The following is a 27,260-nucleotide window of genomic DNA, read 5'->3' on the forward strand; positions in this document are numbered from 1 at the left end:
GCGATAGCGCTTGCTGCTGCGGACCCCAACTCGAAAGTTATCATCACGGACTCCCGGAAAGCATGTACTCATTACTTGGTAGGAGAGATATCTTCCCTAGCCAGCCAAATTCTAAAACGGGCTCTCGCTGATCCAGCCCCGAAACGCATCGTATGGGCTCCTGGCCATCAGGGCTTACGAGGTAATGAGGCCGCTGACGCGGCCGCCCGAGCGCTTACCCACCGGGCTCCTCACCTTGGCTCTTATGACTCGGAGGCCAATACACCGCTGCTGCGGTTCAAAGAAATTCTGACCTATTATCGTGACACTCACCGCCTTTACCCGGCTCCTGCAAAGGGGTTGAGTAAGGCGGAAGAGCGAACTCTAAGGCGCCTGCAGAAAGGTACTCTACTCTGTCCTGCAATCTTAAAGCATTTCGATGCGAACACAGATGGGCGGTGCCCATACTGTGGGGAGACGTGTGATATCTTCCACATGGTATGGGCATGTCCGAAAAATCCCCACCTACCCCCTTCCCCTACCCCTTCCCGAGAGGCATGGGAGACTGCCCTCCTCAACTGCTCATCACTAGAGTCTCAACGGGCTCTGGTGAGACGGGCGGGAGTAGGGGCCTCGTCATGCGGTGTCCCGGACTAAGGACGCCGACCATGTAGCAGGGTCATGCTTTGGCCCCGTACCTCTCTCTTCTCTCTTTTATAATAAATGTTTTTCATCATCATCATCCACATACAGTACATGTACGGCATCGCCTAACAGACACCAAAAGAATTTTTGCCATACACGTATGGCAAAAATCATTTTAACAATACAAACACCCACTGAACAATAAGAAACCACAATTGCAGATAGTTGAAGTTTCGAGAAAATGTCGATGCCATCATTCTGGTAACCCTGTACAATATACCAAAGCCATCAGATATACTACTGGAATGCCAGACAGGCTAGAACTCCTTAATGACGTTGCAGAAACCGTGCTCCTCACCCTGAAGTTTCAGGAGATCCGAGCGCTTTTCGTCAATGTCCTCTCGCTCCGCCTTCAAGACCTGCGCCCAACATTCGCAAGGCAAGAAGAAAAATTAGACTGTTTATATTCTGGATACTTCACAATATAGTACGTTCTGCTTTCTTCACGACATATTCCTCAAGTAACTTCGGGAGGTGGCGACACTTTCTGAAGGTCAGACAAGCCCACCTGATTCAGGCACTGGCTCTGCAAGCTGCTCCGGGTCACCGTGAAGTTGACAAAGGTTACCCTCGAACAAAGGTCAGGTGGGAACTCCACCTGGAGAGAGGATTTCGCAGAGATTAGCTTGCTACAAGCGAGGCAACGATGTCACAGGTGTCTCGCCAAAAGCTAGCACCCAAATACAAAGCAAAAAGTGCAAGCCCAGCAACACCAGAGGTAGTACACTCAAACCGCATCATAACAAAGTTGCACCTTACACGAAAACAGGTTTGTATATTCAAAAATTCGTTATAAAGGTAATTTTTAACTCACAGTTTAACGTATACAGTTGAACCCCTTTATAAGAGACATGAACCGGGCAGCAATTCTTGTCTTTTATACAGTTAAACCCCTTTATAAGAGACATGCACAGGGTAGCAATTCTTGTGTTTTATGTATAAGGTGTCTTTCATAAGCAGGGTACCACTCATGCATTTTCTCATCGACTCCTATTTCAACATAGGCACGCTGGTGTCTCTTATACCAATTCATCTCTTAGATTAATATAGGCACGCTGGTGTCTCTTATACCCATTCATCTCTTAGATTAGTGTCTTTTATAAAGGAGTTTGACTGTATATTATCATAGCAGAAACACCCGAAAAGTGGAACTTACGGTTGGGTCACGGGTAGATAAGAAAATGCAGAATGTAGGAGACAAGTCGATGTCCTGGTCACCGAGTGTGATCAGGACACGGCCACCCGTCTTGCGAACCTCTCTGTTCAACACTGGATTCAGGATCGGGTCGTAGCTCTCCACATCCTGGACCAATTCAGAGTTAGCCAACGGTTAGGAAACAGCATGGCCTATGCGAAAAGTGTAATGTTCCTAATAGAAGCACACCAACCAATCTATCAATTAGTTCTGCTAATGCACTTGTTAATAAAAGCACTAAAATGAGTGATTCAAGCACACTGCAAATGTTGATCGACTGAGCTCTAGGTAGTATGCTAAGACAAGGCAGTGGAGCCTTTAAGAATTGGCAGAGTCGGGTGTTAAGCTTTCCATAAATTCCATTAACGAAAGAATACCCTTACAACAGAAAGGATAAGCAGTTGAAAAATGTCTGGCCAGCTGCACCACATATTTTTCCACATTGGCATGACACGCTGACTGATCCAAATGCTTATGTGTGAAATTTGGCAACACAATATGCCACACAAAAATTTATTTTCAAGATATGAAAGATTGAGCTAACGTTTACAACTTCGTGCAGTGAATATTGACGATGAGCCATATCCTACCTGAACAAGCAATGGGTTGCCGAAACGCAACGCACTCTCCAAGTTCTTCCGGAAGGAGTCATCTAGGAAGCTGAAAACGATGCGATGTTTCAGTGCGTACCAGAGCGAGAAAATATCAACCGCAGGAAAAGCGTGATCGGAATGCAGCGCAGATTAAAAGCTTCTGTCATTTTCGCAAGTGACATAAGCCTGCGTTTCTCTTACCTGGTCTTGGTAATCTTGCGCTCTCGGAACTCATTGAGGATGTACTTGGTGGCCTGACCAGACGGATCGATAATGAGGGGATAGCGGTTGAACCGCTTCAGCATGATGGCATTCTCGGTGCACAGGTCGTCGGTTGGCAATGCGTTGGCTTGCCAGCGGAGGCGTTCGTCTGCCGTCGATAGGTACTGCAATGTAATAGAAAAATGGATACAAATTTCGACACTGCTAGACTGATTTAACGATAGCCGTCACTAAATCGAAAAGTGACCAACTAAGTTAACTTGGAGAGCTTCACTACAGAAAAATGAAGTCCTCTTTTTCTACTCTGAAAATAGAGACATGTAGCAAAAAAAGCACAATTGTACCCTAAAGGAAACGGGAGCCTACAGAATGCCTCCCATCATGCCTTTCTGCCTGTGCACCAGAATGCATGTTACGAGTCTGTTCCACAGGCATACATTGAAACCTCCACGGTACACCATTGTGAAAAAATAAGGACCACAAGCAATGTTTCATCAGGTGTGTCCTTGCAACTACAAGTATAAGCCTCACTGTGGAATGCAGAGATATGCCACAAGGCTTCCATATTAATTGCCCAAATGACTAACTCCTTATCTGCTGCTCATGTCTTTCCTTTCCAATGCAAATGAAGCGATAGGCGAATTTTCATGTACACTCAGTTCTCATTATAACCAAGTTGCACCTTGCACAAATATAGGTTCATTATATCCAAAAATTTGTGATAAAGATGTATTCCTAACACTATAGTTATTGCTGGACCATTTATCATTTACTTCGTTATAACTAATATTTCTTTATATCAGCAATCATTATATCGACGTTCGAGTGTAATTTATTTGTATCCTTATCTGCTGAGTAGATGCTGTAGTGAAGCAATACCCACAAGTCTGCCTAGCTTATTGAAACCCTTGCAATCCATTTTTGGGCCCCTCTGAACAGCAAAACCCGGTCACAGTGGTCTGTTGCATCATTGTCACAATTTGACAAGTTTTTTTCGTGGTCCATTCATGCGAGTTTTCTCACTACATTATGTGCCATCTACAAGAGTAAGTAGACTTTTCTTGAGCTTAGCTTTTTTTTTTAGTCAGGGACCTTAATGGACGAAAGCAAGGTAGGTAAAGGTTGTGGATCACAAGAGGTTAACCCTTCAGCAAACGTTACAATGCAGCATGTTGAACACCTAAAATCATTGGCACTGAAGGGCCAAAAGAGAGATCCCACTGCTTATTGTGTCCACACGCATTGGCACCACTTCTACGTGGTAGCCAGAAGGTTACAGCAAGAAATGCAGGGCTCACCTCGGTGCGTGCCAGATCGAGGCGGAAGTGAATGCCCGCCTGCTGCAGATGGGCGCACCAATTGTTGAAGAGGTTCTGTCGGTACTGCTGGTCGAAGTAGCCCGCGTACGCCAGGAACGCCGAGCCCAGGAGGACGTCACCGGATATGGTGGACATCTGGTTCTTGAAGGTCTCGCTCGTGTCCTCCCAGCGCTGCTTCTCAGAGCTCAAGCTGCTCAGCAGGGCAATGCTGCGGTCCACCTGAATGAAAATATTGAGATTTGAGCATAAGTGAAGTGAACACACAAGCGATGGTTGCTAAAGCAATCTGGTTGACTGGAAGGAAGTTGGGCAAGGGCGCTACACTCGAATGATTTCAAAGCAATGAAATCCATAACGAAACTAGAAACACTCAACTATCGTGTGAAAATCATGTGACCATGTACGATAGACAGCATGAACTACAGTACAAATTTAAAAGCACAGTCACGATGTTGCTGCAGTGAACCATCAGCTACATGATCAGTAACAGACTTAGCAGGAAAAGTTACTGGCAGTGCCAATCAATCAGAATCCCAAAATAGAAGAAGGGTTCTTTAGCTATTTGCGTTTAGTCATCCCCCCCCCCCCCCCCCCCGGCACAATGACGGTCTACGAAGCCTCAATTACTACAGCATGCAGCCAATTCTTGATACTGACTGGCCAATACAGTTCTTATTTAGTTCTGCGCTGCATGAAGTCAATAAAATGAAGCTAGTTCAAACCTGGCGAAGGTGTCGAACAGAACTTGTCAAAGGCATAAGCAACTTCGATACAAAATATTCTGATTTCTTGGAAACTCAATGTTACATTTAATGTCCACCTAAATGTAGGAACGGGAGCATTTTCATTTCCGACCCTCATATAAGTGCTACATCCCCGTACTTGCCAGTTACATGCCTTATTTTCAAGCAACCATAACACCTCAAGCTTAAAGAAATATCGTAAAAGAGAAGCCAGGGGTCCTTCCCGTGTACCCCAACACTTTAGCAAGCTCACCTTCGCCTGGACGTTGGCCAGGTCGGTCTTGATGGCCTGCGCCTGCGAGACGAGGTTGGCGTACTCCTCCTTGTAAGAGGCAATGCTCTTCTCCAGCTGCACGATGACCGAGTCGATTTCTTCGGCGTTGTGCTTGTTGCTGTCCGCCTCGGCTTCCAGGCTGGCCAGTTCATTACGTAGGGGCTCCACACGCTTCAGCATGTCCGCAAAGTTGATCTGCAGGACAGGCACACACAGGTTGCTTTTTTCAGCGAAACGCCGATCGAGGGTAGAGGAAAATGCGGAGAAAACGTCTGTTCCAAAGCGTAGCAACAACCTTGCAAGAAACCTGCCCCATGCTTTACTGATAAACAAATCAACAATTTGAAGAAGGTGTCCCCGTGAAAGTTCAATAGCAGAGCCTCATTTCTTTTGATGGCAATTCCTTCTCGGCTTCCAATATTTCTAATAACGACAGGAAAGATTGCTTTTTATTTTTGGCATACGTTCTCTAAGTAATATTCCCAAAGCCCAGTTTTGTATTTAATATATTGCTGGAGGTGAAATCTTTGATGTTCTATTCAGAAAGCCAAACAACAACGTTCTTTCCAATGTGCAGCAGGTGCACTCTTGCAGTGAGTGCATCACGGAAACCTGAAGTCGCTCACTGTAGGTTAACAAATCTTTCATATGTGCGCCACTAACAAGTTTCACTAACAAAATTTTGTAAACAAATTGTGCTGAAAGTCAGATACTTCCAAAACAGTAGGGCTTTTTCTGTACAAGAGCTAGCTTGATTAGTTAACAATTAACATCCAAATTTTCACATTGCCTGCAGACAACTAAGTTGACAAACAACCTGAAATTTGACTTCTAGGGGTGAAATTGCCAAAAAATAAAATAGCTCTGAAGGCCTGCCAGCTCACACATTAAAATATCCTAGAGCTCATACTGGGACAACAAATGGCAGTTTATGGCAAAAACGGTGATTCCTTTTTATGTCTGGTCGGCTGGCAGCAAAGCTGGGTTTTGAAAACTGCTAATACTGCAAACATATCGACAAGCGAGAGCGTCAATTTCATGCTAGGAAATAATAATAAAAAAAAGTGGAGGTGGTGAACTTCAATCAATGTCATTCTAAACTGAAATCACTACACAAATGTAAAAAAAGCAATAATAAACAAACAAAAATACAAAGAATTTCAGTTTCCAAAATTTATGAAGTTATTTTACCCTGGCAGTGACGCAAATGTCTACACATAATGAAAAAATTGGCCAACTGTTTTCAATTAAAGATGGCTTTGTTCGAACGCCCTTATACATTAGATGGATGGGGCGTGTTAGCGCAGCCGCAGAGAGGTCCCGATTACCACGTGTCCAAACGCTTCATTGTTGACGGCGCAAAACTGAACACTGCACTGTGCACAGCTTGACCACCGTCAGAACTGCATTTGGTGAGAAAACGGCAACACTCACCTGAGCAATGGCCCACTTGACCATGGGCCCACAGGCAAGGCTGGCACGGTTGACCTTCTCAAAGTTGAACTCCGGGTTGTTCAGGTATTTGGTCTTCATCTTGTTTCGGATGTCATCGCTACGCGTACAAAGTAATGTTCGAACAACTCACCGGATGATGCCAGCAAAAAAAAAAGCAGTGCTTCCACTCACACATTTCGATAGCATTTCAATATAGCAGCCTCTTATTGCTTAGGATGTCATTTTATAGTTACATTGTGGGCTAGAAGAGGGGAAGTATGAGAAAAATTGATGCAGCTAGGTTTAGACTATGTAGTTACTTTTCATTATCGAGACAATTAGTATATATCTATCTTCAACACGTGCTGCTAATTATTTTCAGTTCATGATAATGCGTTTATTGCCAGCTGTTCGTGCAGAAGCACTCTACTACAATGAACTGCCAAATGCACATGCACCAACTGCACCAATTCAAAAGACTCGATTGAGGCGGCGAAATGCAGTACTTTCCAAATTCATTGGCCACAAATACTGTTTCAATGCGCCAAGAGCAGGACGTTTACAATAACTGTATCACCATCATCAAGCAATATTCTAGACCAGAATTACAAGTAGACTTGTCCAGAAGAGTGCATCTGCTAAAGCCACAAGTATTTGTATTTAAAACTTTAATGTTACACAAAAGACAACAACCAAACAAAACAAATAGACTGATTTAGTATAGAAAAGCTCATCAGGGCCATACTGATAGGCTGCAAAATTACTGCTGTTGATGTTTTTTTTTTGCAGGCTTTTTTTTTGCATTAGTACTCCTAAAACAAGCGTACATCAATTCGACAAGACGTTTTGTAAAAGCCACGTATGAGCTAAAACATTAAGAGCTACCTGTACTTTAGAGTGAAATCTTCATACTAAAGAGATAATTTAATACTTCTTGTTTTTACCATGTAAAACTGCTGAGCTATTAATTTTTGTGACCTAAGTACCAGCTCCTACATTCCAAGCCAACTAAAAAACCTTTCCATCTTCAGCTTCACGAACACTTCACCTGTTTATGACTACCATGACAAAACTTTGCTGAGATATCAGAGCAAACGTAACGTCTCACCGCCCCACACAGGGTTCGCAGCAGCCCTTGCTGACAAAATTTGAAGAACTTCCTAGGTGCTCACAAGACATTTTATGGTATGGGACTCAAGAGTTCAAACAATTAGCAGAAATTTTTCTTTTATCAAAAATAAAATGCTACTGCTGTGCCTTTTGAGCTTGCAAGGGCATAAAACTCTGCTCCCTGCAATAAAAATACGAGCCACGTCGTATTGGCCAGACTATTGGCTGGCATGAAACTCACGGCCAGAGATGCAAATAAAATTTAATACGTTCAACCAAAATCAAGGCCGTGTTTTAAGAAGTCCTAAGAACTCAGTGAAGCTTTGAAGGCCTTCATATAGCAATTAGTGTGCATTTAAGAATTTCTCGGGGACTACTCTGCCCACAAGAACGCTAACAGCTGCATTCTCACATGAGACTGAAGGTTCACATAAATAAAGGCGGCACATCCCGGAGAACAAATAGACAGATGTGCATAAATAACAGCGTAGGAAAATGGAAGCGGAATAGCACGACAGCATCTTTTTCATTCCAACTTCTTTTCTTCTGAGTGGTTGCTCTAGGCAAAATGGCTTTGCTTCACAAGTCAGCACATTACATCCAACAAAAGTGCTGAAAATGTGCCTGACATTGGTCGTCTTGCATTTTTTATCTTGTGGTCTGCGCCACTTTAACAGTGCTGCACTGCATTCCATTTTCCATGTTGCCTTCATGGTCACACATGCTCGCGCCAAAAGTTTATCCCCGTGGCAGCCAGAGAGAAAAATGGCAGCAGTGGATACGTAAGAGAGAGGGGATGCAATTATCCGGTTTTTGCAATTAAGAATATATCTTCTATTAAGAATTAGAAAAAGAAAAAAACCTTGCAGAGCCGATCCATATAGAACAGAACAAAAGCAAGAAATTCCTGCATGTGCGAATGTGTGCATAGAGTTCTGTGCGATTGCCTGTGTGCAGTGTAAGACAGAATGCTGGCCCAGGAAATGTCAGAAGAGTACCAACACATTTTCAGAATGCTGTCCTTTTAAGGTGCAACACTTTTGGGAGACACGTACGAGATTATACTCTGACCCGATGCAGATGAAGTTGGTTTCAAAACCACTAGTTGTTAAAGTCACCGACGTTTACATGACGCCAATACACGTTTGCGGGTATCAAATCATCATAATGATAGTTATGATGATGTTGATCATTAGAAATAACAGGGAGCAATTTACCCATCTTTCTTGCACTATCCTGTGTGGAAACCAGTGTGGCAGCAAGCACGACATGGTGCACCATGACATGATTTGCACTCATTCTACCAAGCTGGCACTTAATCTTAGTTCATTGAAATGAGTTATGAAAAATTATTCAAGATGCCCTGGTGTTCTTGCTTGAAGCCATTTAGATATTATCGTTTAACAATTTAAAAAGGCAAATATTTTAGTCTGTCATGCCGGAAGAGACTTTTAGTACTGTGCAAATAGAACAGTTATATGCTGACTGAGCAACAAGACCTCAGCGTGCAATCAAAAAATCCGGAAAACGTCTATTCGAGTCGATTCTGCATTCTTTTTTTTTTTTTTAATATCCCCGATGTGCATGAAAAAAGAAGCCTCTGTGCAGATAGTGCGACCCGTTGTTCCCACGGCTCTCCGCAGCTTACGTGATGTTGTCCGTGCTGAAGTTGACGATGGTGTTGACGAACGTGTCGCCCAAGAGCACCGAGCGGATGGCGCGCCAGTCGTGCGCCGGTTCACCGAGCAGGAGGCAGATGGCCTCGAGCGTCGTCTTAACGGGTAGCGGCGGATTAGCCATGCTCCGCACTTCCACCAGATGCTGGCGCTTAATGCCCTGCACCGCTATGTGCCGAACGCGCAACGTGAATATTGCAGCTAACTGCATTAACCCCCGCCTTTCGTTCAAAACATTAAACTCGTACCTGACACAGTATAGTGTATCGGGCGGATATCCACAAGAAATTGAAGGACAGTGGCATGATTCCGTTCTTCACACAAGGTTACTTGAATCGGCAGAATATACTTCTGAGATTAACTTAACTGCACCACTGAGAACTTATATAAAATGCTTTGAGCGCATAGTAAAATTTGCAAGTTTGAGCTAGCAAAATTGGGAAATATTAACCTTGCATTTAAAAAGCGTTAGATGATGTAAAGGAGCAGTAGACACAACACCACGCTTTAGTTCAAGTTTAGTCTAACATTCCGGACTAAAGTCTAGATCCCCAGGTGAGTTGTATCCAGCAAAACATTACATAAAAAGCATAAGCTACAAAGGTGTTATTACACATTTCTGTACTCAGTGTCGCGGCTATGCTAAAGGGGCTTTAAGCCATTCGCTTTGAAAGGCTGACAGTTCTGTACAAACTTCTGTAACAAACTGAAATGTATAGAAGTGCTGCAAAAAATGGTTTAGAGTGAACAGGAAAACGTTACTAGCCGTGAACATTAGATTATCCAGTGTAGACCACTTATAGCGTAACCACTTATAGTGCAGGACCGGTTAAAACGCGATCTTTTTCGACTCCAGTTTACTCACCCAAAAGACTCCATGTATTCGCATACCGCTTATTGTGCAGTCCCCCAAACCAAGATGAAAGACCGGTTTATAATGCAGTTGCAGGAAAATCATTGTGACAAAGGCGGTAGTATGTGCGCATCTGAAAGGAGGCACGGTGGTTGATCCGCTGGGGAGCAGCCGACAAGGTCGTTACAAAGGAGGAGGGGACGTGGAGTGAATGAATGAAGGGCAAAGGGCAGAGGGAAAAAAAAAGGAAAAAAATATCGCAGCATGCTGTGCGGGCTCGCCGAGTAGGAGGGCAGTTGCCTTGGCGCCGATAAGCCATTGTACCAGCGCCGATTATAGCGTCACTAGCATGGCTCTGGCCGCGCACGGCTCGACATGACACCTGCGACCTCATCCTTATCAACTCCGCTTAACAGTTTCCTGTTGGGAGAAGCGTCGTCATCGAGTTTGCTACAGATATCGCGTTTGCTACAAGTATCGCGTTTCGCATTTGCTGCCAGTGCGCTGTCATACTTAAGCTTGGCGGGTTCTCATCATTGATGACCTCCTGGCCGCGAAAGTGAACTTCGTATCACGCACACAGTTTTTGGTTCAGTGCTTGATGCGATCTTTTCAACAACGGATCTCCACGTCTTAGACAAACTTCCCGCAACAACATATTCAACGGCAGGCTGGGCCTGATTGGCGTTGGTTGCGTTTTGGTAGCAGTTGCGTGCTAAGTTGCGGTTTGGTACAGAATTAACGGAACTCTTTGCGGTGGCTTCACTTGACGGGAAGAGATACATATCGTTAACGAAAACGAGGGAGGCACGTGTAGTGCTCGAATGGTCGTTCGCGATTCGATTGCAATGTCTTCAAATCAGGTGTAAGCCTGTGAAATCAAACGATTGGAGTTTTTCAGCGAGTGAAATTCCTGACGTTATTCGACATAATCGAGGGGTTCGAGAAGTACCGTAATTACTCGAATCTAACGCGCACCTTTTTTCCGGTTAAGCGAGTTCATAAATCGCATGCGCGTTAGAATCGAGCACGAACAAAAAAATTACGGCCAATCTATTGCCATCGGCAAATCTAAAATGGCCGCCCCCTACGTGCGTCGGCATGGGGCGTCGTCCATTTCTGCCTATGTGTTTCTCATGTGCGGCACTTTGTACGTGTGCTGAGGAGTTCGTCATCTAGTAGTGCATTAGCATCGACGGCTTGGAAGGGCCAACTCCAAAAACTCGAGTGCATCACGACGCCGCTTTTAAAAGAAAAGTCATCGCGTGTGCAGAAACGGACGGAAATCGGGCCGCATCGCAGTCGTTCGGAGTTCCTGAAACCTGCGTGCGGGACCGGCGGAAACAAAAGCAGAAGATTTTCGACAGCAAAGCTTTACGCAAAGGCTTCAGTGGACCACAGCAGGGTCGGTTTCCGCAAATTAAAGAGCTGCTCGGCGAGTATGTGCTTTAGCAGCGAGCAGCACAGCGGCCCGTGACGGCAGAACTGCTCCAAGTGCGGGCTATGCAATTAGTCTTAGAAAAAGGTCTAATGCGGAGCCAGTTTAAAGCGAGCAGGTGCTGGCTAACTAACTTTATGAAGAGGAAAGGCTTTTCCCTCCGAAGGGGAACATGCATATGCGAAAAGTTTTGCGGAGGAGTACGATGAAAAGCTTCACAGTTTTCAGAGGTTTGTCCTAAACTTGCGGCGCAACAACGACTACCTGCTTGGGCAAATCGGGAATGCCGATCAGACGCCTCTTTACTTCGACATGCCTGGCACCACAACCGTCGAGAAGAAGGGGGCGAAGCAAGTTCGCGTGCTGACATCGGTCCACGGTAAAACTACAGTGACGGCAATGCTCTGTTACACGTCAGATGGGCGCAAGCTTCGCCCGTACCTCATATTTAAATGGAAGACGCTCCCGAAAGGAGTAGTTTTTTTGAGTGGTGTGATCATGCGGGCCAGCAAGAAAAAATGGGTGCGCGTTGCAATCGATGTCTTACGTTTTTTTTTTTCGCGGTGGAAATCGGGTGCGCGTTACAATCGAGGGCCCGGTAGAATCGAGTAAATACGGTAGTCGACGAATTTCCGCGATGGTGCTTTTTATTAGATCCCTGCCCCCTTTTCGCGTCCATTTCTGGCAACAGGTGCCTTACGATATTACTTTTTATTTAACACTAAAAAATTTATACGGTTGTAAACACCACGCACCACATGCTTCGATTCTCGGACAAGTGAGGCTGCATGCTTAACATGTTTGGTGCAACCGTGACCTTGGAAAAAGGCCGTTTTGGTTATGATGCAGTACCGTTTGTAGTGCGGATACTTGTGACTCCCGCGACTTTGGTTATAAGCGGTCCATACTGTATAGCTCTACAACTAAACCTGTTACTAGACACTTTTAGTACCTTCAGGATCCTTGTTGCAAGCTAAGACAGCCGACCCCATTGATTATTAGACCCCAGCTACATTTTTTTTTTTTTTCACAGCAGAAACCACATTTGTATGGCTGAAATTTACATATTTCTACCTCCAGATTATTAATATTTCTCCTGAAATGATGTACATGTATGCCGCAAACATGTTCCAAATAGAGTTGCCTCATTATTAGAGCGTTATTAATTAGAAGTCAAATCTAGGCAATTGCATAAAAATCGCACTCAACGTTTTCCATGAGCACCACGAATTGCAAAAGTTGGAGTCTCGTGAGACGAGAACAAATCCCTGCTATGGAATGGCACTCAATGTCCTTTGGGCTCAAAATTATGACAAGCCTCAGCGTTGCTGGGGAGAAGAACCTGAAAGCTGTGTGTGAAGTGAACTGTCAAAGCAAACCGGAAGGACTGTGAAGAAGAGCTCAGGGGTGCTATTCTGGACACTGTCTAATTCTGCCATATTATCAAATTTTGTAATGGCAGCATTTTAAGCCAATCAAAGAGGTCATAGCAGCTCACTTGGCCAATTAGTATCGATCAATGGCGGAATTTGACAACATGGCGGAATTCGATAATGTGCAGAATAGCACCCCAGAAGAAGCAAGTCACGAGAGACATTTTAGCAGCAGAGATGTGGGCTTCAAGTGTTTGTAATGGATTGGCTGCACAGGAAGAGGAAAAAAAAATAAGTGAACAGAACGAAGAAAGCATTTCGACATTCTGGCAGAGGCAACCCTGCTTCTCTCCAACCTTCCACTGCTGCCGCGTTTCTCTGCCAAAGAAAGGTGACACTCGTCCATTTCGATGCCACGTGGATGTCGTACAACTGGCAGGCCAGATCCTCTGACATACGTGATATCATCTGTGCTGAAGTTGACGATGGTGTTGATGAAGTTTTCACGGATGATGACCGAACGGATGGCCTTCCAGTCAGTCGTCGACTCTCCGAGCAGCAGGCAGATGGACTCGAGGGCCATCTTGACCGCAAATGGGGGGTTGCCCATAGAACGAACCTCCACCAGGTGCTGCTTCTTGATAGATTTTACCGCTGGAGGCGGCAGGCAAAAAATAAGAGCTGCATCGTCGCAAGCTGAAGCCCGACACTCCTCCGAGAATCGATGCCTTTTTATTAATTACTGCTCGCTTTCCACGAGTGTACTGCAGGCGTGTGTAGACACTCGCCGTGCATTTCATGCTCTACCATGCTTGAATAAAACAGAGGCTTCCACAGGATTGATTTGGCACATTCAAGAGTCCCTGTGTTTCAAACTGGCAATTAATTCTCCATCATGCTACCGTATGCTAGCTTCCTGGATAGCTTAGATGGTAGAGCAACTGTTCTAAATAAACACAGGCCCCAAGTTCAAATATCGGACAAGAACAGAAGTTTTCCACAACTGGGAATCACTCTTTGAGAAACCTGCGCAAATTTACTCATAGCTTTGGCTACAAACACGTGGTTGGCAACATTTTCCATTCAGTTTCAACTACCAGGTGTTCTACGACGTGCACCTAAATCCAAGTCAATTAGGATTCCACCCCCCTCCCATCGTGATGTAGCTACCGTAGCCTAGAAATGAATTCACAACCTTGAGCTAGGCCATACCCATAGAGTTCTACACCATAAAATCTACCCCATATAATTCCCTATAAATACACTAAAGGAACTCTGGCGCTAGTGTCTATGGGAGCAGCAATGCATGGCATTTCAACCAGTATCGGAATGACGGGGTAGTACAGGGACTTGTCTAAACTTCAATCTTTCAGCTTCATATGGCTCCGTGTGGTTCGCATCCGCAAAACAGAATTCAGCAAATGTTCAGCAGTTCTACTTTACTTTTAGGCTCACTAATTCAAATATGATCACTAAGTTCCCAACATCCTTTTGTCCGAAACGAGCCCCAAAACATAACAGTAAACAAAGCCACAAGTGTGATCGAAGCCGCGAGTACGAAGATTAAGCAAATTCATGTACTACTCATCTGACCGATCGCACTACGAAATTCCCTCCATTATTAAGAAACTTAAATATTAAGAAGCTATGATCTACACGGGTGGGTGTTCGTACACAAGATTGGAGCATTTGCAACCTTACCCTGCTGTGCTTCTATGACGGCAGGTTCGACTTGTGCCAAATCGGCCATGACACTGGCACGCTTCTCGGCGATGATTTCTTCTTGTTTCTGAAAAATGGAAGAAGCGGGAGAAAGATAAACGTCTTCAGCAAAGCAAAGGGCTCCAATTTAGTTCCAAACATCTGGAGCTTCCGTCGAATGCCATTCAACATAAAGCGTTGGGGCCTTCAAATTACTTCTTTACACAGGTCACTGCGATGAAAGTGATGTTTAACAATGTTCTTTGCATTATTGATAGCACCTAAAGAATCATTCATTCCCAGGTCATTTTCTATGCAGGGGCATTCACTGCAGATACACACTACTGCATTTTAAGCAGTATCGGAAAGCTTGACGCAATATCAATTTGTCAACTTCTGCTGACACGCGAACTTAGCTGTGCGGTTGTATACAGATTTCTGAACATGGCGTCATAACTACCACGCTACGACTCAAGAAAAAAGAAAAAAAAAGGGGGGGGTATCTGAGAGTGTACCAAAGAGGTCAACGTGATCAACAGCCAGTGGGAAGAGCAATAAATTACAAAACAAGTCACTCATCACGCTGTAGAACATTGCTTAGTGTTTCTCTGCAAGTGCTGCAGCCTGTCGTGTAGAAGCGACAATGGCAGCCGGCAAGAGTATGGCTGAACAACATTCTATTGAAGTTTAAAGAATAGAAAAGCCAGCTTTGAACACGTGAAACATATATTTAAGCAAGAAAGCTGGTGCCATTCAGCTGACACTGCAGTAAGGCGGTACAAAAACCTTGACTCACCCTGAGCTGAGCCTGGATCTCGTGAGACTGCACTTTCTTCTTCTCGGCCTCTTGTTGGTCTTTCAGCTGCATTGTGTCGTTGAAAAGAAAAATACACACAAAAGATTCGTTATCAGATTTGTTGTTTATAAAGTGTCATCAGAGCTGCAAATACGAATGCATTTAGCCATCTGTATATGTGCATGTTTTAAAACCCTATAGAGATGGTTTCGCTGCAGTCAAGCAGTGCTAAGCCATGAAAACGCAAATCCAGATGAAATCTACACTGCTGCGAAGCCCATTTCAAGGTTAAGTGAGGGTATTATAGTAAAAGCTCGTACATCCAGATCTCGTTAACTCGGAAATTCGGTCAACTTGAAGACGCGGCGCGGTCCTGGCAAAATTGTGTATATTTCGATGGTGTCAAATACTGGTTAATTCAGTGGGATTTAGACGCGCACTGGTTAACTCAAACGATTTCAGAGAGGGCTATCGGGGCTCCATACTTTCAGTAACAGATTTTGGTTACTGAAAGCATGGAGCCCTGGCTTCGCCTCCGTAACCGACAGTGAAATCGAAGTTTTGGAGAAACCGAAGCCGAACGAACAGCAGCTGAATATAGTCCTAATTATAGTGACTGAGGGGGGAAGTGGCCAGGTGGCTCAAGTCCCCACCCGGCGGACTAGCACTTGGGCCGCCGGTATGCCCAGTGTCTGCAAATGCACCACACATGGCGCCGCATGCATGGACGACGGGACAGTTTGCGCAGCGGCCGCTGCCCCAGTTGCCTGCAAGGCCTACGCTGCTGATTTCTTTGCGATGTGACTTCCGCGCATAGCGTGTACAGCTCGGGTACATCAATAGAGTTGACTGTTGGGCGAAATGGCGCTTTGACATAGAAACCATCGTTACATTGTCGGGCTGTGTTTGTGCCGTTGATGATGGTGTGGCCATTGCTGGTTTGCCAACTGATGATGACATATCTGAAGTGCTTGAAGGGGATCAGAATGACAGCACTGATCATGACATACAAGATGAGTCCACGAGACATCGCACTAAGCAGGAGGCCACCAAAGCCATCGCTGTCCTCGCGGAGTTCTGCATCAGTTCTCGCGACAGCGAGAGTGCACACCACCACCACATGGGGTTGAAGAAGATTGTTCAAGCACTCATTCCGATGACGAGGCAGGCAAAGTTGACGCAATTTTTCATGAAATAAAGGTTTGTCTGTGCTGAGTACATTTTCCTTTTGTTTTGATAGTTCATTCAATAATTCAGAATTTGGTTAACTCGAACATTTTGACCGGTCCCGTGAGATTCGGGTTAACGAGCTTTTACTGTACCCTCACATCGATTAATTTTTTTACGTTTAAAAGCTTTATATACACACTTACATGCTCAAAGTATAACAAATTATAGAAAGTAACCTATTTCACAAGCTATCGCTTGCACTTTACCAAAAGTAAAACTCTGCTACTATTCAAAGTTGTTGCTGCTTTCTATAAAACAAAAAAAGGGGGGGGAAGGGGGGGATTTGCACAGGCCTTGTCTTAATTTTTTTTTTTAATGTTGTGCAGGTTTGTTAGGTCATGAGAAATATGTCCATTTTTCCATACAATGTGCGATATATATCTTATTCGAATTCGATTTAAAATGAATCATTAGACTAAAGTGAGTTTTGCTTGGAATTCATCCGAACGTAAAATTCAGTATTTGCACACGCTGAATTATTAGGAAAGCTGCCTCCCCTGCAACTTAGCTAGTGCAATGCTATGCATGATAGCCCATGCTAACAGCGATTATATCACTATTACTTTCAAAAAGGCAATTACAATAGACTAGTATACACAGCAGTTGCATTAATTTTGCATTTGTGTAAGAGGTGCAAACTAAGACATGCTCTAGCCTATGATAATGATTGTAGGTACAAGTTCAGCCCATGCTGGCAGATTTCTTCATTCTGTTTGGTCCTTGACACAAGCCAAACGACACGCAAAACATGCGATTGTGTTTCCCTCACCATCTCTTTGAGCTTGGCATTGGCAGCCTGGTTCTTGGCTTCCAGCTCACGAGACTTGAGTGCCAGCGATTTCTGCAGCTCCTCAACCTGCTCGACTGTCTCGCGAATCTTTTGCAGGCCCACGTTGAGGTGGAGCTGCTGCTCCTCCAGCTCGGAGCGCTTCTCGTTGAACAGCTTCACCTGGAAGGCAATGTTTGCAGTTCCGTTGAATTCACAAACACACACACACATAAAAAAAAGAAAAATCGCAGAATATCCACGGTGTAAATGAGTGGGCCAAAGCACTGGAGGGTTTCATCGCTAAACCATGAACCATCTGCGAATATCACCCACTAGATCATCAAAGACGTGACAAACGGTGCATAGTAAACTCTCGGTAAACGGAACTTCAAGGGACCGAAAAATTAGTTCCGTTTAACAGGAGTTTTGTTTACTGAGAGAGATGTGAAAAAGTGCCATTTCATGTGTGCAAACTCTTTAAATACCATTTTATGGATGCCTAAGCACTGTGAAGAGAATGTAGCTGAGATAGGTAATTAGAAAGCAGGGAAACAACACAAGGTTTCGACATGGCATTCACAAGTTTACTGGTCTACAATCAGTCACTCTGCACTAAAAAAATCGATCAATATTTTTTTGTTTGAGCCCTTGCATGCACATCTTTAGGATTTTTTTTCTTCATACCACTTAAGCTTTGGACGAACAATTCTGACCCAGCTTCCGTCTGAAAAAAAATTCTCAGAAACAGAACAGCTGACTCAGCTCCCTGAAGTGTGGTAACTACTGCGCTGCTTTCCTTTTCAGAGTCCAGCTCATCCTCCTCTTCGCCACACACCTCTTCAACAATGCCTTGCAATGTGTTGTCAGGGCAAGTTGCAACATCGCTGTCAACATGCACGTACTTGTCAAAGTCCAGTGGGATATTCCTTAGAGCACACTGCTTTATCACCTGCTGCCTGGTCGCTTAAATATTCTGCAGGCCTGAAGCAATTTGCTACAGCACAAGTGAGCTAGCTGCCTCCAGGCATCGGCAATAAGGTTAACGGCGCCAAGAATGTCCACCTTGTATTCCTTCTCCTGGCTCATGCATAGCAGCATTCTCTGTAGAATACCCTTGTGGAAGTGGGCCTTAAGAGCTTGAATAACTCCTTGATTCATGGGCTGTAACAGTGCTGTGGTGTTGGCTGGGAGGAATTCCAACTGAATAGACTTCAGTCCTGTCACAGTCCCATGTGCAGGGCAGTTATCAACAATAAATAGAATGTTCCCATTCTGTCGCGAAAATTGCGCATCTTCCGTGTGCAGCCATTTGCTGAAGAGGGCCTGTGCCATCGAAGCTTTCAAGTTCGACTCGTAAGTGACGGGCAGAGTAGTGATGCTCTTGAAACAGTGAAGATTTTTTGATTTCCCGATAACAAGCAGCTTCAATTTGTCGCTGCCAGACATGTTGGCTCCTAATAAGACAGTTAATCGTTCTTTGCTAAGCTTGCCCCCTGTTGCGCAGCTCCCCTTTGAAGGCAATTGATTTCGACGGCAGGAGCTTATAAAAGAGCGCTGTTTCATCTACGTTAGAGATATCGTCAAATTTGAATTGGCGCATGATCTTCGGCAGCCGTCCGGCCGGCCAGTCGCGACATGCAGTCGCGTCAGCTGCTGCAGCTTCTGCAATGGTACAGAAAACGAGGCCATTTCTCTTTTCAAACCTCATCAGCCAGCCTTCACTGCACAAAAAGTCCGTTATGCTGAGCAGAAGATTTAACTCTTCAGCCTTGGCACGGATTAGAGGACAGTTGACAGAAATGTTCTGGCTCCTGGCTCTCCTAACCTACAACATGAGACACTTCTCCAGCCTTTCGTAGTCGCCATGTCGCAGACGCTTCTGTTGAGGCTCGAATCGCGATGTTTCGAAGGCATTCCACAGCTTCTTCTCCTTGTCGTGCAGAATCCTGTGAAGCTGCTCTTCTGGTCGCCGTGCTTCGTCGCGAGCACCAACTTTGAGTAGGAGCCGCTATCGAAATCGAGAATGATTTTCATCTTTTTTAACATCAGCACATGGTGTGCTGCCATTATACAGCAAAGGCAAGGCTTCAACTTCGCGAGCGCCTACGAGTTACAGAAGTCGGACGACACCGTTGCGGCAATGAAGCATGAATGGCACCACAACGGCTGGAAAAACGCGGCCATGACCTCAGCGACTGGAACGGAGACTGAAAAATGAGATGAAGAGCAATGGAGCTCTGCAGCCTACCAACGAGACAAGGCCTACAGGCACCTACGAGGCTGGCTAAAAAAACAAAACAGCCAAAACCAGAAAAGATCGAAGCTCATGGAGATGGGTCTGCCAGAAGTTCTATTTTTGGTTCCGTTTACACGGTGGCGTGGAAATTTTGGTTACAATTACCGAAACTTTTTTTTACATTGTGTGAATACAAAACCAACCAACTTACAGGCTAGTGTTCCGTTTAAGTGGCAATTCCGTTTAAGCAATTTCCATTCATCGAGATTCTACCGTATATATTTATACAAGAAATTTTATTATTCGCAAGTGCCGGCTATATGTTGCTTTTATTCCCCCTTCATTATAACGGTTTTATGGTCGATGAAGTGTTGGATGTTTGCAAGTACAAAGTAGAGGGCATGAAGCTGGCAAAAGTCACGTACAAACAAGGTATAGACAAACTTACGCCCTTAGGAGCTTCACCCTCAAAAAAAGACATGCAACGTCTTTACACCGCCCGTACAAGCTTATACCCCAGGTGAAGTCTGCAAATATATTTGACTTCATGGAAGAGAAATATGTTTTAGCTAGTGCCTGTAGCAAAGAAGGTTGTTCTTTCAACTCTCCCTAATCTGCTATAGAGACGTTACTGAAAAGTGTTATGCAACTTACTACCTAATGCAAAGAATGAACTGCTTGTAAGTTGCTAACTTATTAAGTTAAGGAGCATCTAAAAGGGTCCTGCAACACATTTGCGAGTAAGAATTGAATGGTTTATTGCCGCACAAGTTGACTGCCTTAGAAATCTTTATAATCTGTGAGATACACGCACAGTTATGGGAATTCGTCACATGTTTTCAGCGCTTTCTCTCTCCGTTCGTACCTGCTAGCATGCTGAAAACCATGCAGAGGGAAGCATGACAAGGGGGTCAAGGAGCTATGTCAATATGTCAGCGTGCATTATAGACTTGAACACTTTCTCTTTTCTTTTTCTTTCTTAAAATGTGCTGCTTACTATCAGTGCAATAGCACACGCATGTCACAGCAACTCGCACTGGCCACGTTAACTATACTGCTCACAATGCCCTAATCAACCAATGGCAGTGGACTTTGGGGTTTATGGCATGGTCATCTGGGGTCATGACATCATTTGTCAAAAGATGAGTGAGCGATTTCTAGCCAACTTTGAGCAATCCGAATTTCAGACTGCGTGCTGCTCTGTAATGTTTGGCTGACATTTTCTCTTCCTTGACTATCGATCAGCAGCGTTTTTGGACCGTGCTGAATAAAAAGTGTTGCACGGCTTTTCTAAGAAGAGTGATAAGAGAATCTGCCTCGTACTGTTTTCAGCATTTCTTTATTTTTTTAAACACTTTACCAAAGGTCTTGCAAAGCACCTCTAGTAGTCTGGCCTATTTTTTGACCTGATGCAGAATCCTGCCAAAAACAGTGCAGCCAATTAATTGCAGGTAACCACTCAAATGGTATACAGTAGACTCGTTGAACAGAACCTAAATGGACCACGACAATATTTTTCTTTTAACGGGAGTTTGCTGAACCGAGACATGAACAAGGACACAGAATGCAAGTATGAAACCAATCAAGTTGGAAGTGCTTGTTCCATTAACAGTTCCGTTCAGGAAGTGCTTGTTCCATTTACCAAATCCGTTCAGGAGTTCAGTTGGCATCTCATGACAGCCCTGAACTAGGGATGCCTAGTAGCAGTTCAAAAATCTACATGCAAAAGCCAGTCTCGCAAGAGATGCAAAAGATAATTTTTCTATTCGATAGATTATTGAACACTGTAACTGCAAAGTGGTACTAATACTCTGAAGAGCCTGTTGACACAACATTGAAAGAGGTGTGAGGGTGGCCGAGAGAGAGCGTTACGTGACGGCGTCATCATCATCATCGGGGCTTGGCCGAGAGAGGGCACTACGTGACGGCATCATCATCATCATTGGGACGAGAGTGCTGGGGGTTGCGTGTGTGGGGAAGGGAGAGTTCGGCCTGGTTGGGAAGAGTGGCAAGACGTAGCGGTGTGTGGTGTGCGATTTAGGGTTAGCGCGTGACAAGTGGGGGCTCGTCCGGGATGGCTTCAGGCCCGACAACAGCAGCGGACGACATGCCTAGGCTCCAAGGTGTCGTTGAAGAGCTGTTGCTGGGCACCGATGGCTCCGCCATGGAGCGCGAACGAATCACGGCGGTCGTGCGCGATCGAGTGATGGCGACGCCGCTTGGACTGTGATCGCTAACACTGGCGCGGTCCCTCGGGCCACCGACGACTCTGCGCTTCGGCTCGCCGGTGCGCACCTCCCCCGCTACTCTGGTGCTAGAGACTTGCAGTCGCCGGAGGAGTTTCTTGAACGTTTGGAAAACTTCTGCCTCGTGAAGGGGGTCGCCGCCGATAAGCGACTGACACACGTGGTACCGGCTGCCCTCGAGGGTGGCGTGAAGTTGTGGTGGCGGTTCGTGCGCGGGTTCGACTCGTGGGAGCAATTCACTGCCGCCTTCCGCTCCGAGTTCTCGTCGATTGACGCGAAGCGTCGCCTGAAGGCGGAGCTCGAACAGCGCAAGCAGCACCCGGAAGAAAATTTGAAAGAGTTTATATATATACGATCGCTACGTTTTACGACCGCATCGGGGAAGAGGTCTCTGAAGTTGAGAAGGTGCAGCGCGTACTGCACTGAGGCAGATGCACCCTCAGTTGCAAGATTTGGCGGAGGGGCATGCCTACAACGACCTCGCCGAGTTGGTGAAGGCAGCCGACGGCCTAATGGAGCGGGCTTGGCGTCGCCTCTAGTACAGACCACTGCCACTTCCGAGCAACCAAGTAGCCAGAGATCTGGCGTTTCGCCCTAGTCAGGCCCCCGACCATCACTCACTGCCGCAGCCGAACAGTATGGCGACGGCGTCGTTCGCTTCATTTGCTGCTGCCCCACCGGCACCGCCGACTTCTCACTGGCCACTGCATCCAGCTGCGCTAGACCCGTCGTACTGCCGGGACCAACAGTACTCGTGCGACACAGCGCCTCCGTTCTCACCCTACGGGCCAGGACCGATGCCGCGGCAGGAGCCCGCGAGTGGAGCAATGCGTGTGTAGTGCCATTGCTGTGGTGGATTCGGCCACATATCTCGTAACTGTGCCATGGGTCGACGAATGGGGCCACCCGTTTGCTTCTGGTGCCAGCGATCGGGTCACATGCAAGCACAGTGCCCGGGAAACCAGTGGCGGTAGGTGCTGCCCCGGCGGGCACCTACCGCAGTGCGCACCAAGTAGCGACCACAGCCGGTGGCAAAGAGCCCCTTATCGACGTACGTATCGAGTCGTCGATGTTCAAGGCCCTGCTAGATACAGGCTCAAGTGTAAGCTTCTTCGGACCGCACGCCGCGGCGGCGGCCCAAGCTTCTGGAGCCAAACCCAAGGCAGACGTACGCGTGCTGCGTTTGGCATCAGGCTGGTCGCAGTCAACCATGTCTCTGAAGTGCCAGATCGAGTGGGCTGCCGGTTGCCGCAGACAGCAGTTTTTGTGCGTTCCTTACCTGTGCCCTGGGTAGGGATTTCCTGACGGTGAGTGGCATCTCTCTGCACGTGTCACTTGGTGGGTGGACTGTCGGCACAGAACCACAAAGAATTGTGCCCTTTGTCAAGGCCGTTAAGGAACAGCCAGAGGCAGTGGATGATTTTGGAGACAGTCTGCGCTGCATTTTTGCTGAGGGCGATGCCAGTGTGTGCGCCAGTGTGCCGGAGGCGACTGCAGCCTGCAATGGGATCATTCTCGGCCACTCGTCGGACCTAGACCCACGCATGAAACACATTTTAGAAGAGTTTAGCGAAACCTTCACCGCAACTCCGGGCTGTACAACCCTGGCAGAGCATCGCATAGACACGGGAGACAACCCACCTGTTCGATGCAAACTGCGACCAGTGAATGCCAAGAAGCAGGCCATCATGGACAACTGCATTCAAGACCTGCTGGCACAGAACCTCAGAACCTCATCCGCCCTAGCCAAAGTCAGCATGCCAGTGCTCCAGTCCTGGTTGAGAAGAAGTCTGGTGGCTACCGCATGGCTGTGGATTACCGCCAGCTGAATACACGCACTAAGGTGCCAGTCTACCCCATGCCGAGGACTGATTGGTTGCTGGCACAGCTGGGACGAGCCAGGTGGTTCTCAAGTTTTGATCTTTCACAGGGGTTTTTTCAAATCCCTGTTCAAGAGCAGGATATTCCAAAGACAGCGTTCATTTGCCATCGGGGAACCTTCGAGTTCATGAGAATGCCCTTTGGAGTTGCCGGAGGTCCTGCAACGTTTCAGACACTGATGGACCGACTACTGGAGGGAATTAATCACCAGTTTTGCCATGGCATTTCTTGATGATGTCCTGGTGTATTCGGAGACCCTAGAGGATCATCTTAAGCATGTTCGGGAGGTGTTGAAGCGGATAAGTTCGGCACTGCTGACCATTAACCCAGAGAAGGTGCACGTGTGCTGTCAATACCTGAAGTTCCTTGGCCATGAAATATCGCTTGGGCAGTGTAGGCCGGACAAGGAAAAAGTGCGAGCGGTGCTAGACTATCTTCAACCAACAACACTCAAACAGCTGCAGGCCTTCCTGGGACTAGCAGGCTATTACAGAGGGTTCATACCTCAGTTTTCTATCACTGCACGTCCACTCACAGAACTCCTTAAGAAAAACCAACGTTGGCGGTGAGAGCTGCAGCAAGAGGAAGCCTTTAGAGCACTTAAGCAGTCCCTGGCCGACGATGTTGTTGTAAACTTGCCGGACCTCAACAGACCATTCGTGGTGGAAGCAGACACCAGTGGAGTCGGCATTGCAGTGGTGCTTCTGCAGGCAGCCGAGAGTGATGCTCAACTGTGTCCAATAAGCTTCATTAGCAGGGTCCTCACTGAGGCAGAGCAGCGCTATACAGTGCAAGAATGGGAGTGTCTGGCTGCGGTGTGGGCAGTGGACAACTTCCGACCATACCTTGAGTTCACCGAGTTTGAGATACACTGTGATAACTCCTCACTGTCCTGGATGTTCACCACAGACCAGGCCTCACCACGTGTAAAGTGTTGGGTTTTGCGGCTGCAAGGTTTCAACTGCAGGATCAAGCACAGGCGGGGTCTTGCAAATGTGCCAGCCGACGCCTTGAGCAGAGCTCCCCTTCAGCACCAGGAAGTTCCAAGCCCAAGTCCACACGAGACGCTGTTCCCTATGGCTGTTCCAGAGCCCAGCCCACAAATCAGCTTTGAGGCAGCTGCTGTAGCACCTGAAGTGGACGACACTACTGTCTTGAATGATGCAGGGCTCCTCGCCCAGGAACAAAAGCAGGACCCCATACTGTCAAAACTACGAACTGTGATGAAGGGAGGGAAGCTTCCGCCCACTGACAGTGATCAACCTTTGATCAGAGACCTGGCGGAGACGACCGAGATGGAAGAGAGTGGGTTGCTTGTACAGCACCGAGGGAACAGGAAAGTACCTTGGCTACCAAACCATCTCTGCAACTTGGTCCTGCGACTGTCCCATGACCACCTGATTAGCGGCCACTCCCGCTTTTTCAAGACCCTCAAACGCATTTCTCAGATTTTCGTGTGGCTGGGTATGCGCTCGGACATATCCAAGTATGTGCGATGCTGCCAGGTTTGTCAGTGCACCAAAGCCCACCGACAGAAGCCAGAAGGGCTGATGAGCAATCAATGAGCCACTGCCCCCATCGAACAGCTCAGCGTAGACATAATTGGGCCCTTGCCTATGACGCCTCGACGCCACAAGTACCTTCTCGTGGTGATTAACAAGTTCACCAAGTTCATTGAACTTTTCCCATTACGGGCAGCAAACAGCAAGAGTGTGGTGGCCTGTATGATCCAGGTTTTTTGCAGACATGGCACACCTGTCTCCATTTCAAGTGATAATGGAAAGCCGTTTGTAAGCAGGTTGTGGAAGAGCCTCCTTGAGCATTGGGGCATACAAGACCGACACACTGTTCCGTACCGCCCTGCCGGGCAAATGGTGGAGCGCCACAATGGCATTATCAAGCAGTGCCTTAGGGCTTATTGTTCCAACCACAAAGACTGGGACCAGCACATCCCTGAAATAGCCCTGGCCATGCGCACGGCTGAAAGCATTGTCACGGGCTACACGCCTGCCTTCCTCTGTTATGGCCGGGAGCTGAGAACCCCATGGACACAGGCTGAGGCCAAAGACGACGCGGAGCCTCCTGCGACAGCATACCGTGCATTTGCTACTGAGGTCTCCAAGTGTCTGCAGGAGGTGCTTGACTTCTCCAGGACACACCAAAACCACATGTGGCGCGCCCAGAAGACTCGCGACGACCAGCACAGGCGGCCACTGACAATACAGGAGGGTGATCTTGTTCTGCTCGAAAGCCACTCCCTCAGCGATGCCACCAAGGGCTTCTCCTCGAAGCTTGCACCCCGGCGTTCCGGTCCCTTTCAGGCAGTGAGACGTGTAGGACAGAATGACTTTGTTCTAGTGGACCCCAAAACGGGTCGTCGCCACGGTGTGAGACACGCAGATCAGCTGACACTCTACCATGACGCTGCAGGCGATGTGTAGTGGTGGCTTCACATTTTGAGGGGGGGAGACCTGTAAGGGTGGCCGAGAGAGTGCGTTACGTGGCGGCGTAATCATCATCATCTGGACTTGGCCGAGAGAGGGCACTACGTGACGGCGTCATCATCATCATTGGGACGAGAGTGCTGGGGGTTGCGTGTGTGGGGAAGGGAGAGTTCGGCCTGGTTGGGAAGAGTGGCAAGACATAGCGGTGTGTGGTGTGCGATTTAGGGTTAGCGCGTGACAGAGGCATTCTAAAAGATTTTCTCAAGTCGATGCTCTGTCCGGAAAAAAGTTTGTGTACACTACTCAGATACAGCATGAGCATCTGAGAAGCCAGTTTCCAAGCTACTACTCACATAGTGGTTGATGAAATCTAGGTAGTGGCGGGGGGTGATGGTGATGGACCGGGCGCCACGCTTGGCGAGCCGGCTGCTCGCCCTGTGCAGCGTCTGGTGCACATACACAAAGGCATTGACGATGGCGCTCCGGTGGTCAGGAGGCAGCCTCAGGCCGGGCACAGCGACTGGGAAGTGCTCCGCAGGCACCGAATACTGGAAGAGATGAATGTCCGGATTCCAATCAAAAGAGATGAATGCCCGGATTCCAATCAAAGTGATACAACATGTCCACGTGCCGCTCGTTTGCAGTTCCCGTCTCACTGGTGTTACGAAGGGCAACAGCAATACACACAATTCTCAAAGGTTGCCCTAGTTTAGAACACCAAATTATGCAAAAGACATTCAATGAGAACAATCGAACAGGCCAGAGCTCATCCCGCTTGCTAGATTCAATGCAAGCTACCGTTTTTGCTTGAACTAGGCTACAGCAGGCTGAAACTCTGGGATCCCTGATGAATTCTTTGTTTTGTGGTGTAGTCATCAGAAAGACCAGTAGAATCAGGCACGTATGCATTAAAGTGAGATGTGCAAATTTTGCAGTATAAGGGCCTATATCATGATCAAAATAACAAAAAACTTTATTTTTTTATAACAACGCATTGGCGCTAGCAGAGATATTCAGTTTGCTTCAAGTAACACAAAGTATTA

The 27,260-nt window shown here is 46.7% G+C and overlaps 1 protein-coding gene across 2 annotated transcripts in view; it reads right to left on the reverse strand.

Moving 5' to 3' along the window:
- Dhc64C (dynein heavy chain, cytoplasmic) overlaps nt 1-27,260 on the reverse strand; it is a 188,630-nt gene that overhangs the window by 55,808 nt on the left and 105,562 nt on the right. The window contains exons 50-62 of one of the 2 annotated variants that reach the window (XM_075866271.1): nt 26,571-26,765; nt 17,411-17,590; nt 15,412-15,477; nt 14,616-14,703; nt 9,223-9,418; nt 6,465-6,582; nt 5,010-5,225; nt 3,993-4,232; nt 2,674-2,858; nt 2,470-2,539; nt 1,841-1,987; nt 1,193-1,282; nt 983-1,043 (exon numbers count right to left, since the gene is read on the reverse strand). In XM_075866271.1, coding sequence (XP_075722386.1) covers nt 983-1,043; nt 1,193-1,282; nt 1,841-1,987; nt 2,470-2,539; nt 2,674-2,858; nt 3,993-4,232; nt 5,010-5,225; nt 6,465-6,582; nt 9,223-9,418; nt 14,616-14,703; nt 15,412-15,477; nt 17,411-17,590; nt 26,571-26,765 — 1,852 coding nt within the window. Of the gene's footprint in view, nt 1-982; nt 1,044-1,192; nt 1,283-1,840; nt 1,988-2,469; nt 2,540-2,673; nt 2,859-3,992; nt 4,233-5,009; nt 5,226-6,464; nt 6,583-9,222; nt 9,419-13,372; nt 13,569-14,615; nt 14,704-15,411; nt 15,478-17,410; nt 17,591-26,570; nt 26,766-27,260 lie in introns of both variants that reach the window. The other variant, XM_037418917.2, reaches the window with a different exon arrangement.

The sequence above is a fragment of the Rhipicephalus microplus genome, chromosome 6 (assembly GCF_043290135.1).
Source record: "Rhipicephalus microplus isolate Deutch F79 chromosome 6, USDA_Rmic, whole genome shotgun sequence".
NCBI classification, from domain to species: domain Eukaryota; kingdom Metazoa; phylum Arthropoda; class Arachnida; order Ixodida; family Ixodidae; genus Rhipicephalus; species Rhipicephalus microplus.